General features: G+C 39.7%; 1 protein-coding gene across 1 annotated transcript in view; it reads left to right on the top strand.

The window, feature by feature from the left end:
- LOC126456062 (esterase FE4-like) overlaps positions 1 to 10990 on the top strand; it is a 49823-nt gene extending 38833 nt beyond the window's left edge. Inside the window, exons 7-8 of the mRNA XM_050091817.1 lie at positions 8063 to 8195; positions 10965 to 10990. Of these exons, the coding sequence (XP_049947774.1) occupies positions 8063 to 8195; positions 10965 to 10990 (159 nt within the window). The remainder of the gene's footprint in view (positions 1 to 8062; positions 8196 to 10964) is intronic.
- Positions 10991 to 15946: the final 4956 nt, after the last annotated feature.

Below are 15946 nucleotides of genomic sequence, written 5' to 3'. Positions count from 1 at the left end.
CATTATTACATAATCAATTCTCGTCGCCAACTCTTACCAATGTACTGAAATATGCATCATAAAAATTAGAATATTTAGACGATGGCCTGTAACAATTGGATTGTTTTCTTCGCTGTGTATATTATGAGAAGAAGTTTCGTTCACTTTATGTACAAGGTGTAAAAAACATGTCTTAAGCATATCTTCACAGATTATCATCATTGTAATTTTTTAAATCATAATAATAAGTTAATTATCATTTTAAATTAACAAAATACACATATAAGGAACGGTAAACTAAAGAACAAAAATATTATGAATGTGAAACGTAAAATAACTATTGAAAACAAAAAAAATATAAGTAAAAGAAATGATTAGAATAGTAACGAATGTTTAGATATTTTAATTAGGTATGCTGAAAATACCCGGACAGCACATTGTGTTCAGCTCATTTCCCAAAACAAGTATTGCAGAAACAAACTTTATTACACAGGGATGTAAGTGGGTTGGGAGCTTCTTTAATATATGTTGCGACAAAAGTTTCATTTTTCAGAATTAGTTAATGGTGGTGGGGTATATTGCAAATTTCAATTAGTAGAGAACTTGAATACGCAGGTTTTAAGCATTTTAATTATATATCAACTTTTATAGGAAAAAAGTTTCTCATACATCAACATTTTGAAGCTACTCCCTCTGAACCAACACCGACTCAAAGGAAGGCCTCGGCGCTTGTTCGTGACGTCACGTCAGCTAGCCACGGCGAACGCCAGGTCTGTTGCAGGCATACTCATAATGGTTGTGTCTCCCTCCCTGATACAGGAAAATGTGAAACTATTGGCGGTAGTTGATCAACACACATTGTTCTGAGAGATTTCTGCAATCAATTAATTGTGCAATTTATTGCACTTCTTAACAAAAAGTGTACTCGTGAACTTAAACTTCCACCTGTTTTAAGGATTGACATACAAAAACAACTTCATGGTCCAGCAGCAACAGAATTCGTGCTTCTTTACCTTATTTGCAAATCTGAGGAAGTTACGTTTGTACTGGGTTGCTTTTATAAGAAACTGTGAACATATTGGTGCTCTTCTTTAGGTATCTTGGTTGACTATGGGGTCAGGAGCACTGAATGTTAATGAAATATCTTGCGATTGTACACGTTGGGGGAGGGGGTGGGGGACAGAAGAAGAGGCAAGAGAGAGATACTTGTTTTATCAAAAAAAATTTTTTATCTTATAAAGTTTCTCCTTTCCGTTGCAAGAGGGGAATATTTATCTTTTCTAATGTGCATGTTTAAAAAAGTTTAAGCTCAGTAGTGTTTTCGATGTATGAAGCAATTTTGTTTCCTGTTTAGAATTCCTTTCGTTGAAAACGACTGTAATCTAGTGACTGGCAACAGTTGGACATTTACACATGTAAATTAGTTCACATTTCCAGTGACGATGTCAAACGAAAATAAATAAATAAAATAAATGAACGAGTTCATTGTAAGGGGGTTGGGGTAAGTTTCGATAGCAAAATTGATCAAGTAAATATAGTTACTTGAATGTAAAATTTCCGAAGCTTGCAATACGGCAAAGCGTCTTCTCATATTGATCTACGTTTGTTTCGTCAGGATTCAGTAATACAGAACTATGATCTTCATTTGTAGCTTTACGATAGTAAGAAAATCTTTCATCTGAATAAAACTGCAGAATCCAAAACAACACCAAACATTTTGTCCAAAAGTAAGAGATTTATAGTGGTTAGCACGCCCAGGCGTTTCTGCCTACAACAGACCTGGCGGTCGCCGTGCCTAGCTGACGTGACGTCACCAACAAGCGCCGAGGCCTTCCTTTGAGTCGGTGTTGTCTGAACCCAGTTACAAACAAAACATACTTACATTATTTTCCCTCCTATCAAGGAACATTCACAATAAACCGACCTGGACTATTTTTCGGTGAATGCTCAGAAATTTGTGGAGCAAACCACAGAAAAAAACACACACCCCCAACGTTTCACCAAAATCGGTTAGAGACACTTGGGAACGTTCACTTGCCAGTGACTTAGAACTTCGACTAGTAGCTGGATGTCATCTGAGCAACAAAACCACCAGTAACATTTCAACCCTCCTAAACCGTGCACGTCGACTGTAGGTGATGTGATTGTGAAGTAGAGCCGCAAAGGGACAAACGATTTCAAAACAAAACCAAGCAGAATTCATATACTGATGGACAGCTAGCTTCGAGCATTATGAGGGTTTACGGTACGAAATTGTATAAAATTACCGGAACGAATCTCTCGTGAATTCTAAAGTAGTAGTAACAGTGCAACTAGAACATCCTTGAAACCATCCGACCTCGTGCTCCGTTTGTTATAACCTCGATGTCGACGGGACGTTAAACCATAATCTTCCTTCCTTGCTTCGAGGTTATTGGCCTATTCTATGTGCCTTGAACGTCACTGTTTATTTTATGTTTAATCTACGACGATGAAATTCTTCGACTTGAGATATGCCAATTTGTGATTTTTATCGCTTTTTTGAGTGCTACATCTTGGTGCACCACGCATTAAAAGCATGAACGTCAAATCACAGGACGACAGTAGTCTCCAATACAACCAAAAAGTGTGGCTGTTTACAGTTTGACATCTATAACGTGTAGACATCACAACGTGTTTACCATGGACGTAAAACAGATGATAGATGCTATCGTGATCACATAGACATGATTACATCCAGATTATAAATATCCACGATGTTCTGTGTTCCCTAGATCAATACCAGTTTTAACATTACAAAGGTTCCAATCTCGACACACCATTTGACACAGGCGTACACGATATGTAAGGAACCTCATATTTCTACTGTAATGCATACAAAGTGACCTTATATTACAGAAATCGATATATATACATTTATTTATTGGTATTCTGTGTGACATGCCAATGTTGATGCGCTGTATGCCCAAAAACCTGTCTGCCAATTAAATATTTTCACATGCAGTTCATGGCGTACTGACAGATGTCTCTCAAAAAGTACTTGCAAGCGGTGGAGCACAAAGCATACAAGACTTTTTGCTCAAGAGTATTGCATCACAAGACAAAGTAATGAAAGGAAATGATGGAACTACAATAACGTGGCTCATTCAGAGAAAACAACGCATAGTAATACCACCAATCAATAATCTGTGATTATATTACAATCGTTTGTCGTTAAAGTACTTTTTCCAATGACGTTTTCAGTTTATTCTTATGTATTCTTCGATTTTTAACAACAGAAGGTGGCGCATTATCGACTGAAGAACAAATACAGAACTTTAATGACAACTTTGAGGAGATTGTGGGCTGCGATCTACGACTTCCGACAAGGGAAGAACAGCTGGAAGCCGCTCATTCCATCAAAGAATTTTACTACAATGGTAGCGACATTACACTGAAGGACAACTACACCACTGTTTTGGTAAGTCTGAGAAACTAAACAAACGGAGGTAAGGCAAAAATTCACTTAGCATTAGAAGGTAAGCCAGTAGCAAAAATATTCAAGAGTGGAAGATTTTTCAAGGGAAACCAGTTTATGCTATAACTTAATATTAGGGCCACTATAATGCATCACTGAATCACGTGATAGCGATGATAATACAGAGTTGTCCCAGGCCATCTTAAAGTTCTCTTTTACAAAGTATTCTATGCGGTCAAAGCGTCTCGGTGCAGAGCATCGGCTGAGTGAAGGCAATAAAAACGACCATCATCTAAACTTTGTACGGGTCTTGCTCGAATGTTGAACTACTGTGTACCAGCCACCCAGGAAGCCTCACTGGTTGTCTTTTCGTGGTCTGTACTTAGTGGGAATGGTTCTGTTTCGTGCAAATTAACTCATGAAACTATAATATCATCTAACAGATACTAACAACACAAGACTTCTAATCATAATTATACATCACTTCCCCAATTATACGTTCTCCATGTTCTACCACATATTTATGAGCAGTTACATCAAAGATACTGTATTTGTTGGAGAGAGGGAACTCCTGACACCATAGTGAATGGAACAGTACGACAAATGTAACTGAGATGTCGTCAGAACTTTTACAGATCGTCAATATGCCATTAGTGCAAAAGGAAACTCGCAAATAGATCTTAGTCGCCTCATGCATGAGACACTCTACATGCAAGGTCGAGCAACCTTTGGGTTTTCGGACTATTACGTCTCGTATGCGTTTTGGTGACAGGGGAATATATCATGGGACATACTGACCACAGTGTAGCTCCGTTGGCCGATGCCGTTAATGACAACGTGTTGATGGCGGGAGAATCGGATGGATGGGCAACAACGTAGAACTACCGGCAGATGTGATTGTTGGGGACGTGTGTTCACGCCAGTTGAATGTAACAGTGGATAGATGGGCTACAATTTAATTACCGAGCGAGGTGGCGCAGTGGTTAGCACACTGGACTCGCATTCGGGAGGATGATGGTTCAATCCCGCGTCCGGCCATCCTGATTTAGGTTTTCCGTGATTTCCCTAGATCACTCCAGGCAAGTGTCGGGATGGTTCTTTTGAAAGGGCACGGCCGACTTCCTTCCCCATCCTTCCTTAATCCGAGCTTGTGCTCCGTCTCTAATGACCTCGTTGTCGACGGGACGTTGAACACCAATATCCTCCTCCTCCTCCTCCACAATTTAATTCCATCAGGGGGCGCCATCTTTGACAACGTCATGGTGACAGTAGAATATGTCAGTGGACAAAAAGGCCACAATGTAGCTCCACTTGTGGATTCCATTAATGACAACGTGTTGATTATTTGTGAATGTAACGGTGGATAGATGGGCCCAATGTAGCTCCGTAGGAAGATGTCACTGGCGGTAACTTTATAATGATGGGGGAACATAACAGCGGATCGAGGGGTCATAATGCAGAAACCACTGGTCAATTCATACAGGAAAACAACATCCTCTAAGCGTCATTACCATGGTCGGACCAGGAGACGTCCTCTGTCAAATGGGCGAGGGGGGCAGTATCAGGGAGTACCTTATGCGCATGACCAGTAAGGAAACCGTAGTCCTTGCGGCATGTGTCGGACGACTCATTGTTAATGTGCTAAATGGTTCGCAGTTCTAACCGGCGTAGTCGCCTAATGACACGGCTAGGAACTGTTGCAACTCTTTCTGATGCGAGTCTAGTACGCCCAGAAGCACCTCCTCGCAATGGGGTATACTGTAGAAGCCACTGCTTGGAGAATGTACTGCTGCTCACAGCGCATCATACCGTTCGTGGGCCTAGGGAAACCGATACTTGGAAAAATTCTCTTGAACGAATGATGAGCCCCGATAAAGGTTGTTACATGTCTAGCATAAGCGTTTACTGAGAGAAGAGCTGAGCGATATCGTAAAATAACTTTCACTGAAGGGGTGAAACAGACGTCTCGGATACGGTTGCAGTAGCCATGCAGAAACTTGACTGCAGCTACAACGTCTAAAGTGATAAAAGGGACACAATAACTGATAAAGGAGTGAGACAGAGTTGTAGCCAGTCCCTGATATTATTCATTCTGTACAATGAGCAGACTGAGAAGATAACGAAGGAGGAATTTGGAAAGTGAAATATCCAAGAGAAGAAATTAAAACTAAAAGATTTCCCAGTACCATTGTTATTCCATCACGGACAACAAAGGACTTTGGAAGGGTAGTTGAACGGAATGGATAGTGCCTTGCAAGAAGGGTACAGGCCAAACATCAACAAAAGTCAGACAGTGGTAATGGAATGTAGTCGACTTAAATTATGCGATGTTGACGGAATTGACTTAGGAAATGACACACTAAATGTTATCGATGAATGTTATTATTTGAGCAAACAAATAAGTTATATGGCCAGAATGAGATTTTCACTCTGCAGTGGAGTGCGCACTGATATGAAAGTTCCTGGCAGATTAAAACTGTGTGCTGGACCGAGACTCGAACTCGGGACCTTTTTTTTTTTAAATCTCATTTTGTTCACTTTCGTTCGTTGCATCTGCTCGGGGCGGACGTCGTAAGACATCCGTTTAAGGTCGCTGTTGATCGATTAACTCAGTTTTTTTTTTTTATTACAGAGAGCTGCTAACCCTCTGACCGAACACGCTGAGCTACCGTGCCGGCGTAGTACCTCGTCTCCTACTTTTCCAAACCCCACAGAAGCTCTCCTGCGAACCTTGCAGAACTAGCACTGCTGGAAGAAAGGAGTTTCGTCTCGGTTCGTCTACTCGCCCGTACACGTCTTCGCAGCCATCGTTCATCCACGTCATCTTTGGCGCCTGGTGGACCACAACTGCCTCGGCGTCACTTTGGATAGGGCCGTTTTCCCATGCACGACATGCTTTGACCATGGCGGCACCCAAACAATTAACAAACTTAACCATTTCGGAAATGCTTTCTCTCTTCGGGCTACCAACAGTACATGAGCCTCTTCAACATGCAACATGTGGCTGGTTCGCGCACCCATGTTTACTGCTGTTTGTCTGTGACGATGGCTGGAATTAGCACGTCACTACCGCAACCTAGGTCTACTGAGTGACGAAAGGTGGACTTTTCAGATGACTTTCATTTGATGTTCCATCGGACGGACAGCAACCAATCTGCAACAATCGTTGGAAGTATCCAGGCAAGAGGAGGGAGCGTTATGGCCTGATCTCGTCATTCTGCAAGGCATACCGGATTAATACAAATAAGCACCTATCCTTGGGGACCATGTCTACTACATACATGCAGTTTGTTTTCACTTGGCACTAACGGTATCCACCTGCAGAAGTACACAACATGTCACAAAGCACGCAGTGTACGAGCGTGTTTCGAAGAGCACCCGGAAGTCTTTACCGTACTCCCGTGGCCACCAAAATTTTCGAATTTAAATCCAGTCGAGAATATATGGAACCACCTCGACCTAGGATTCCCACCATGGATCTTCAGTCAAGAAACATGGCACAGCCGGCCACGGCTCTGGAGTTAGCATGGATACAAATAGCTGTCAGTACCTTCCAGATCCTCACTGACTCTCTTCCTTCACGCTTTGGAGTGGCCCACGCTGCAAAAGATGGTATGTAGGTCACATTGATGTGACTGAACAGTGTAGGTGAGCTGTAAGCTGTGGAATGGATTCCCCAATACAGCAGTGCGAAGATTGGTCACTCAGCAGCAACGTTCTTCATTCTTTCTTGCCTCCCGTACACAGCGTCGGCGGCGGTGACCCAGGTGCCGATCGTGGGTAGTGGACAACTAGCGGCGTATGCTGAGGGAGTGTAATGTTGTGCAACAGATCTGCATCTGGCAGCAATGGTACCTTTTCTGACCCTCGAGTGTCCCAGTTCCATGGCACACAAAGGCAACGACGTGTGTCTGTTTCCCGAGAACCGTGGAGGCTGGCAAAGAGCAGGCTTGCCCCAAGCGGGAATCCGAACCCTAGGAGACTGACTGGAGTGTCAGGGAATGGCACTTGCCGGGCAGCCTCACCTCGCTGCATCCAGTTCGGATTCCGGAATAATCAACGCCAGCTGACAGCTCCTTAAACAGCAATATAACCTATGCTGCTGGACGAAGCTGGAGTAGATTACCCGAATATTCAACAGGTAACTAGCGTGGAGACCGGTCAAAAGGATGATGCTGAAGGGATATTACTACTGGGTGAACTGGGGCCATTTGTACTCTCTTCGGTTCATTTCGCTGCGACAGGAGCGAGGCTCCTGTAACGTAGTCGGCTGTCGAAACATTACATTCTGCGACGCAACGTAGCCACCAAGTCAGCCACTGTCGGCAGGGTGCTCAGTTAACACTTTCACAGCTTCCTTACTTCCTAGTAAGGGCCTGCGTGTAGCACACGCTGCAGCATCGTAATCGGAGATACTCATTATATTAAGTCCATTTATCACATATAGAGTTAATTTTTCGAAGATTCAAGTATTAATGTGACCCGATTATTAGGAATCATATTAGAATAATGTTATAATAACAAAAGGTTTGTTATTCTATCACACATGAATGTGTGACCTTAGCCTTAAGTAACGCAGATTACTATGTTTACATAATTCGCTCTTCCTCATAATTTTCATGTGTCTCACTCAATTATATTTTACAGTTCGATACACACGAATGCTTCGTGGAAGGCGTGGACGCAGTTGTACAGAGAATGGCTCGCTATTCCTCTTACCCGGTGTTCTATTACCAGTTCACATTCGTCGGCCCTCTCAGCGTATTCCCTGGAGGACCAGGTGAGGGAATCATCACAATTATTAAATTGTCCTTACATGCCAATCACTGCATCGCACATTTACCTGTAATTTAAGGTAGTTCTTCTATGTGTAACGCAAGTACTTGTGTCTTGAACGGGCTCCGTTCTTTTTTACGTTTTATCGCTGATAAGGAAACGCTTGTTTGATAGGAAAGGACCATAGCATTTCGCCATATGACAAGTTTTAAAACTTATCAATAACAGCGAAATTTATTTATTGTAAAATACTTAACACTATGTAATATACATGGATCTCGAGCACAACAGTCCAGCTCAAAGAGAATGAGTTGTCTGATATCATTTGCCTCAAATTAAAAACACAAGAATAACGTTAAATCAGGTCAAAATGTAATATCATCTGACAACAACTCGAGTCATCCATACCTCTCGAACATTTGATACTGAATAAAACTTGTTCAATCCGGAGGAAAAAATGAGTGTTCCCAAAATTTTCAAACCTTCTTACTGAATTTCTAGAGAATTGGTTTAAACATTGTTACACACTCTGCCTTTTTTCTTCAAAGTGATTACGCAACCAACATATAGCTAATGTTCTGTATTACATTCCTTTAAATCAGCAATTTTTGTCTTACATACTGCAATAGGTTTGTTTATAAGGCATCAGAACATACACAGTTTTACTGAAGTTACGATTTGAAACAGAAACAGATCCCGAAGCTTAAGATAGAAAAACAGGGAGACTGGAAAATATACAGAACTCTGAAGCATTTCGCCTCAGAGCTGAAGAAGCCCGTTTACAACTCTTATTGTGTCCGATCTGGAACCGATGATGGGTATTGTGAGATTTATTGAGACATATGCATAAATGAAAGTATTAGCTCACCATGTAAAACTCAGAACTATAACTCACTAAAACTACAGCACACACATAACGTAGCTGCTCAGTAAGACAGTACATTACAAAGCATTGCATGAACGAATACTCAGTTTTCTCTTCGCCCTTCTATGCGACTGTGGAAACTCCAGGAACTACTGTACAAAGAACTTACTCCACTTCGTACAAGAGAGTAGTCTCGTGTAACAGTTGATTTTACTACAATAACGTTAACGATTTAAGCAACACTTGGTTGGAAATATTTGTTCTTAGACGCTGATGATCCGACTGTTGATCCGTTCCTTCCTTCAACTTAAGACCGTTCACAACATTTTCAGTGTAAAAGACTTGCTTCTTCTCTTGTACATATAGGAAACATCGAGAACATTCTCAGCCAGGACTATCGATAGGGCAGATCTAATTTGGCGAGAATCGGAATCATCATTATCGTCTGGTACTGCCACGAAGCACAAACTTACGTCCAAGCAATTCAATTTCAAGTGATACATGATAGGAATTTGGGCCTTTGTATTGTCATTATAGGATATATAATGCAGTGTGTGAAGTCTTAAGGCTGTGTTAACGTTTGTCACCAGAGCTACCGTTGTATTCCTGCCTGAACTCACGAAGAGAAATTATTCTTATGTATCGTGTGTCAGTGCTACGCCAGAAAGAAAGGGCCTCAAATTAGCTCTTAACTCTACGCTTAGCAAGGTGCAGTGTTTTCTTGCACTGGGAATAAAGTAACTGAAACAAATTAACTTTTGAAATCGAACGGAAAACTGAACCGATCGTTCATAACAAAAGTAATCAGTACACTATAAAATGTGCTGTTTCGAACGAATCATTGGAGTACACAATAGAAATATAACAAATTTACAAATCATTGCGCGCTGAACATTAAATGCTAATGGTATATCGGGGATCACAAATCTGTTACGTACTTTCAGGTGCAACTCACGGGGATGACGTATACTACTTGTTCGCGTCATCGTCACTTGACCCTAAGTCTGATGGAGGAATCGTCAGAGCACAGATGACAGCTATGTGGGCCAATTTCGCCAAGTATGAGTAAGTAATATATTTATTAAAAATGATAATTTTCGTGAGTAAGAATCAGTAAGTAGCGTCGAATTGCTTATGTAGCCAATTTAAATGACATCCAGGAGAACTCCAGCCGTCCATGTGCTGATATCAAGTTTAAATTATTACAGACAGTATACCACAAGCTGAGAACTGATGCAGAGTACAACTGATATTGAATGAATACTGGTCCCGTTTTCAGGAGAAGAGTGGTTAAAATCCTCGCCGGCCACCCAGGTTTAGGGCTTCCATGACTTCCCTAAATCCCTCTAGGAAAATGTCGGGTTGGCTCGTTTAAAAGGACACGGCCGAATTCCTTCTCCATTCCTGAAACATTCCGAGCTTCTGCTCCGCATAACATTACCTCGATGTCGACAGGATGTTAAATCTTAATCTTTCTTCCTTTTTCTTCCCTTATGATTATAGATCTTCCAACATTGCTGTTCAGTGTGCTATTATTTCTATGCAATCGAAGTGGCTGGCACCGTCATTATGGTGATGATTCATATTAAGTTCAGAACGAACGAATGATTATGAATTTACTATGTAATAATTTGTTTAAACATGTGCACCTAAACTTTCTGTGTTTTGTGAGCCGATAGCTTCTACCGAAGACTTCGCTTACGACGTTGATGAAGTATACTCTGTGCTGAGTGTAACGTATGCTCTGAAATGCATATTGCTGCGCATAGCTCTCGTATTTTATCCACGTTGATGTGTGTCAGTAACATTTCTGAGAAGTCCTTTAGAAACTAGTTAAGATTTCCACCTCTTCTGGTGAAAGGGGTCGACTACCACCAGTTAAGCTAGAGTTGTTTTCTGTTATTACAGGTTCTGGAGAACCCCCACTTTTCTAAACATCTTCCGAAAGTGTCACAAAATAAATTTGTATTGAGTCATATTTCGAATGAATGTAAACACCTTTATTTTGTAAATAAATTAACAGTGACGCAGTACCGTTAACTGAAATTTGAAACATACGAAATTACGGTTACTGACTTATTCTTGAATCAATTCTAGTTCTTCAGCTGGCTCAGTCTCAGACATTCTGGTTGTTTCCAACTTTTGGATTCAATTTGAAAACATTTTCAGTTGGCTTTGCGTTAAATGAAGACAAGGAAGTGAATGGTTGTCCTAAAGAAACTGTTTTAGCTGTGTAGGACATATATTGAGACAAGAAATAAGACTTTAGAGGTTCATACGAATAAATTAATAAGTCTTCTAACTCCAGGCAGCAATGACCACCATCTGGTTTTAGTACTACCCAGAATTAGCTTATATTCAGTAGCAATAGAATCACGCAGTGATTTCAGTTCTTCCACACGCACAGAATAGATATAGAACAATGTCTGCACTTCTCTGTACACTGTTGTACATCACCTGGGCTACACGAAAGCAATGCCTTTAAGGTTCATTTTGAGCATGCTTCTCAATATGGAATAAACGTTGTTTATCCCAGCCTTCAGGAACCCACCAAAGTCAGGGTTACAATTATCTATACAAAACGTGATGATCTTGTCAACTACGTTTTACTTTCTTAAGAGGCCCAAAACATAAATAGCCAATAATTCTGCTGTTTCTGCACCAGTTTTCTGGAAAGAGCTAATTTTGCACTGAACAGCTTCGTTAGGAGTGAAATATCCAACTCTAATCGGGACTCATTTTAAACTTGTGTTGTTTGATGCATCAACCATCTCAGACACGTACTGAACGTCTTCAAGTTATGATTGCACTTCATGAATTGCATATGACGATAAAACGTTCATTAAAATCGACTCGCACGTTGTCCTGGAACACGTGAATTTCAAAAGTTATATAATTATAGGAATGGAGCAGATCATTGAATGGCATAAACGGATGTGTTTCGCAGTATAAACGCAAACGGCTCTACTTCAGCAGCGGTGCGTTGATCTGGCTCAGTTTTTACTCGATTCGTAATTTTAGAGGAAGTTCTAATGGACGTTCTCGCGGAACGCGAGCAAAACGAACAAAAAACGACAGAATGCGCTAGCGCAAGCTCGCCGTGCCCCCATTATTAAAAATTGTTCACTGATTTTCATTGTTAAATATCGGTAGAAATCGGAAGACAGAGCCGCTTGCAGCTACTGCCTATCTATGAGATCTAACAGTTTGTAGCTAGTCCATACTGATTACTACAGGTAAGCACGACATTTAAACATCATCTTTCACATCTTGTTACTTCCTTGCGTCATTTCTAGCATAAAAATATGACCAGTGCTTCAAAACAGACTTAGACATAATACAGATCAAAAAGATAGCAAATACCTAAATGACCAGTGCTTCAAAACAGATATAATATTGATCAAAAATATATCAGATACCAAAACTCTGGAGTCTATAAGTTACAATGTGATGATTGCGAGAAACAATATATCGGACAAACTGGCCGCAATTTTTTTGTTCGTTTTTAAGATCATACATCAGGCACTAGTCGTAATATATCCTTATTTGGCCAACATTTCAATGACTGTAATCATTCAGAAGGATCAATTCAAAATAATTTAAAAATTCTTCATATTGCACCAAAAGGACCTTTACTAAATTCGTTGGAAGGATTAGAAATTTATGCACATTATAAAAACAAACCTCTAGTCTTACTCAACGAGCAGCTCGACTTCAGAGAAAAGTTTTTCTTTTATATTTTTGAAGACTTATTATAAGTAATACTTCTCTTTTGTTCTCAAATACGTTATGTCCTAGCTCTTTTTATAAATCATTTTGACTCTTGATTTTATCATTAGCGCTTTTATGAACAAGGACATAATCTTGTTTTTACACTTTTTACATATTTCATATTTTATATCTTGATATAACCATTGCTGTTGCCTCATTACGTTCATGAAAAAATTTGGATTTACTATATGTCAATTCTAGCAAATAATACCGCATTTTTCCTACATTTTTCATGGTTTCTTGGTTATAGAGTTTCTATCCTCTAAATGCTATACGTAATGTAACGTTTATGTCACATATTAGTGTCAACTATCTCTCATTACGGGATTAGTTCCCTTAGTTTACAAGAATATTGCCAGCATTCTACTTAATAGCATCATGATTCTACTTTTTAACTTTTTCGTAATCAATAGTAGATAAAATAGAACCTGCATGTAGTAACTTTATATTACTCTGTAATATCTGTGTCTTTCACTTTGCACTAGTGTGAAGACTGCCTCCTCACGCACTCATTGTAATGACTTTTAAAACCACCATCACATGAAGTTATTTCCAACATGTTATATCGACAGAGGACGTTGGTCTTCAGCTATAGCGATTTTTGACTACTCTGTAGACTTTCGCATCGGAATAAGACGTCGTTTCCACTGCAACTATCGATGTACCTCCGCTAGCAACGTCTCACTATCAATATCAGTCTTTGGTGCATCTTTTACAGAACTGACTTTAGAGGGCAGCGTACTTTCAGCCGATCTTAAATCTATAACCTTTACAGCTTATATCTCATGACGGACACTGAGACTTATGTGATGTTACGATATTATATAATTGTTATTAACCGTCTAACTATCTCCAACATGTTATATCGACAGAGGCCGTTGGTCCTCGCCAATTGTAATCTTTGACAACACTGTAGACTGCCACAACGGAATAGGACGCCGTTTCCACGGCAACCCTCGCTGTATCTTTGCGAGTAGTGTCTGCCTGTCGATTTAGCAACCTTTGGTGCATCTTCGCAGAATAGACGTTAGAGGGTAGGATACTTTTAGGTGATCTTAAACCAAGTTACCTTTATTGTTTATATTTTATGACGAATAATCACTTATAATGATGTAACGATTTAATTTATATACAACGCACTTTTTAATCTACTTCTAGTCTGATGTGCTAGCAATGATGTCACACTCAGGACGGTTGGCGTGACCAAGCCTCTTTAATAACCGTTCCCTCCTTGTCCGATTAGCAGTTATTCCAGCGTCGAGGGTCGGCGCAACTTGCTCCAATGAGTCCATCCACCGTTCTGGGCGTATTTATTTATTAGTTCTACATTTTGTTATATATACTTACCATTACAACGATCCCTCTATCTGGTAATATGTTGTTTCAGAGTCTGAAGTTGGTTCTTAAATAGAATCGAAACCGGTCACTCCAATAAAAATAAAAAAGTTGCGATCAAGACTGTTTTTAATCTTTGAATTTTAATTTTAAAGATCGCTGCTAACGTTTCCAAAAATTTTATACAATTCTGTGTTCACAGAATGAACTTATCATTTTGCAGGGCGCAGTACTCAGTTGCAATACTTAATGGTGGGTTAAAACTTTCTCTAGACTCCTCGTTGGGTAAGGTGACTGTTAAACGCAAGTGTTCAAGGTCCAGTTTCACTCCGGCACACACTAGTGTGCTGCGAAGTTTTAGTGCTGTATTCAGTTTCCTGTGGGCAAAAAGCGCAGATAACGCATTATACCATTAATTTGGTTTCCGTCATCTATAGCCTTCATATGAATCACAACATCGAAAGTTAAGTTTCAGAAATAAATGAAATCGGATCGCAATAATATTTCTTCTTCTAAATGAGATTTGAAACTGATAGCTGTTTACTTGTTATTATTCTGAGGTTGCTGTACATATGAATAAATATTTTGAACAGTGATATGGCTTTTATTGTTCCAGTAATCCAACTCCACAACTGGACTCCCTTCTGACGGAGACGTGGAAGGAGTATGACGAATCGTCCAAAAACTATCTGGTGATAACATCTCCTCTTAGCAGCGGAACTAATGTGTTCGGCCCGTACATGGACTTTTGGCATAACCTACTTCCGTCATAAATACAGCTGTCTTTCTGTCTTACATTTTTGACAGGGTTTTCCATTCATATGGCTATTATGTCTGAGACTTTCTGAAAATAAATAGATTATTGAGTGTGTAAAGAGTACATTGTCAATATTTTACTGAACATCGTATGACAGAAAAAAAGCCTCAGCTTATTTTCCTTCGTCTTCCTTTTACTGTAGATTAAAATTTGTCTTCTGCTGACGTGTAAGTAATTGCACGCAAATTCTGACCGTTCTCTTTAGAGACCATGAAATATGTAACAGCAATATTTTCCATTTCAGATTCAAACATACTATAAAGTAACAAGAAGAGAAAAAAGTATTCTTAAAACTATGTGTTCATCCTAGCACAGTTTCTTTAACGAGACTCTGACCAAAACTGTAAAACGTTTGCCCCGGCGCCCATAGCATGTCTGAAGATATTTTAGTTATTACGTTGCATGTTTGCACCGGAATTTCTATATTGTAATCGAGTCTATAACAGTTTTGAAGTAAGTGGAGAAACTGCATCTTTTCTTGTCTTCAGGTAAAAGTTATAAGTGAAACTATACTCCCCTATTACCACCGTGTAAAATTTGAGAACTAGTTTCCTTTACGTGCGCTGCGAAGAAAAACCTCTTGTTTTGGAGTAACTTGGTGGATATTATAACACATTTCTTAAGAGGATTTTAATGAATTGGTAATTATTGTAATTCTTCTTAAAACAGCTTTTTCACTAACTTCTGTTTGTACTGATTTTCTGTTTTCTGACCTATTATGATAAGGCTACAATAAAATGCTTAAACTGATATGCTGTAGTAACACTGAAAGTGTTAAATCTTTATCTAATATTCACCTGAAAGCTATTATTATATGACAAAAAAGTACGTGTGAAGAAGACAGTGATTAAGTTTCAGCAACAATTTTATGAAATCCAGAACGTGCGCAACAGAATTGGTCTCTTTTTATGAAAGCCCGTCATTTTCTCCAATTATGACACAAAGGTTCTAAATTGGCATGAAGGTG

This window comes from Schistocerca serialis, chromosome 2 (genome assembly GCF_023864345.2).
Source record: "Schistocerca serialis cubense isolate TAMUIC-IGC-003099 chromosome 2, iqSchSeri2.2, whole genome shotgun sequence".
NCBI classification, from domain to species: domain Eukaryota; kingdom Metazoa; phylum Arthropoda; class Insecta; order Orthoptera; family Acrididae; genus Schistocerca; species Schistocerca serialis.
This window is presented reverse-complemented; position numbering and strand designations above follow the sequence as displayed.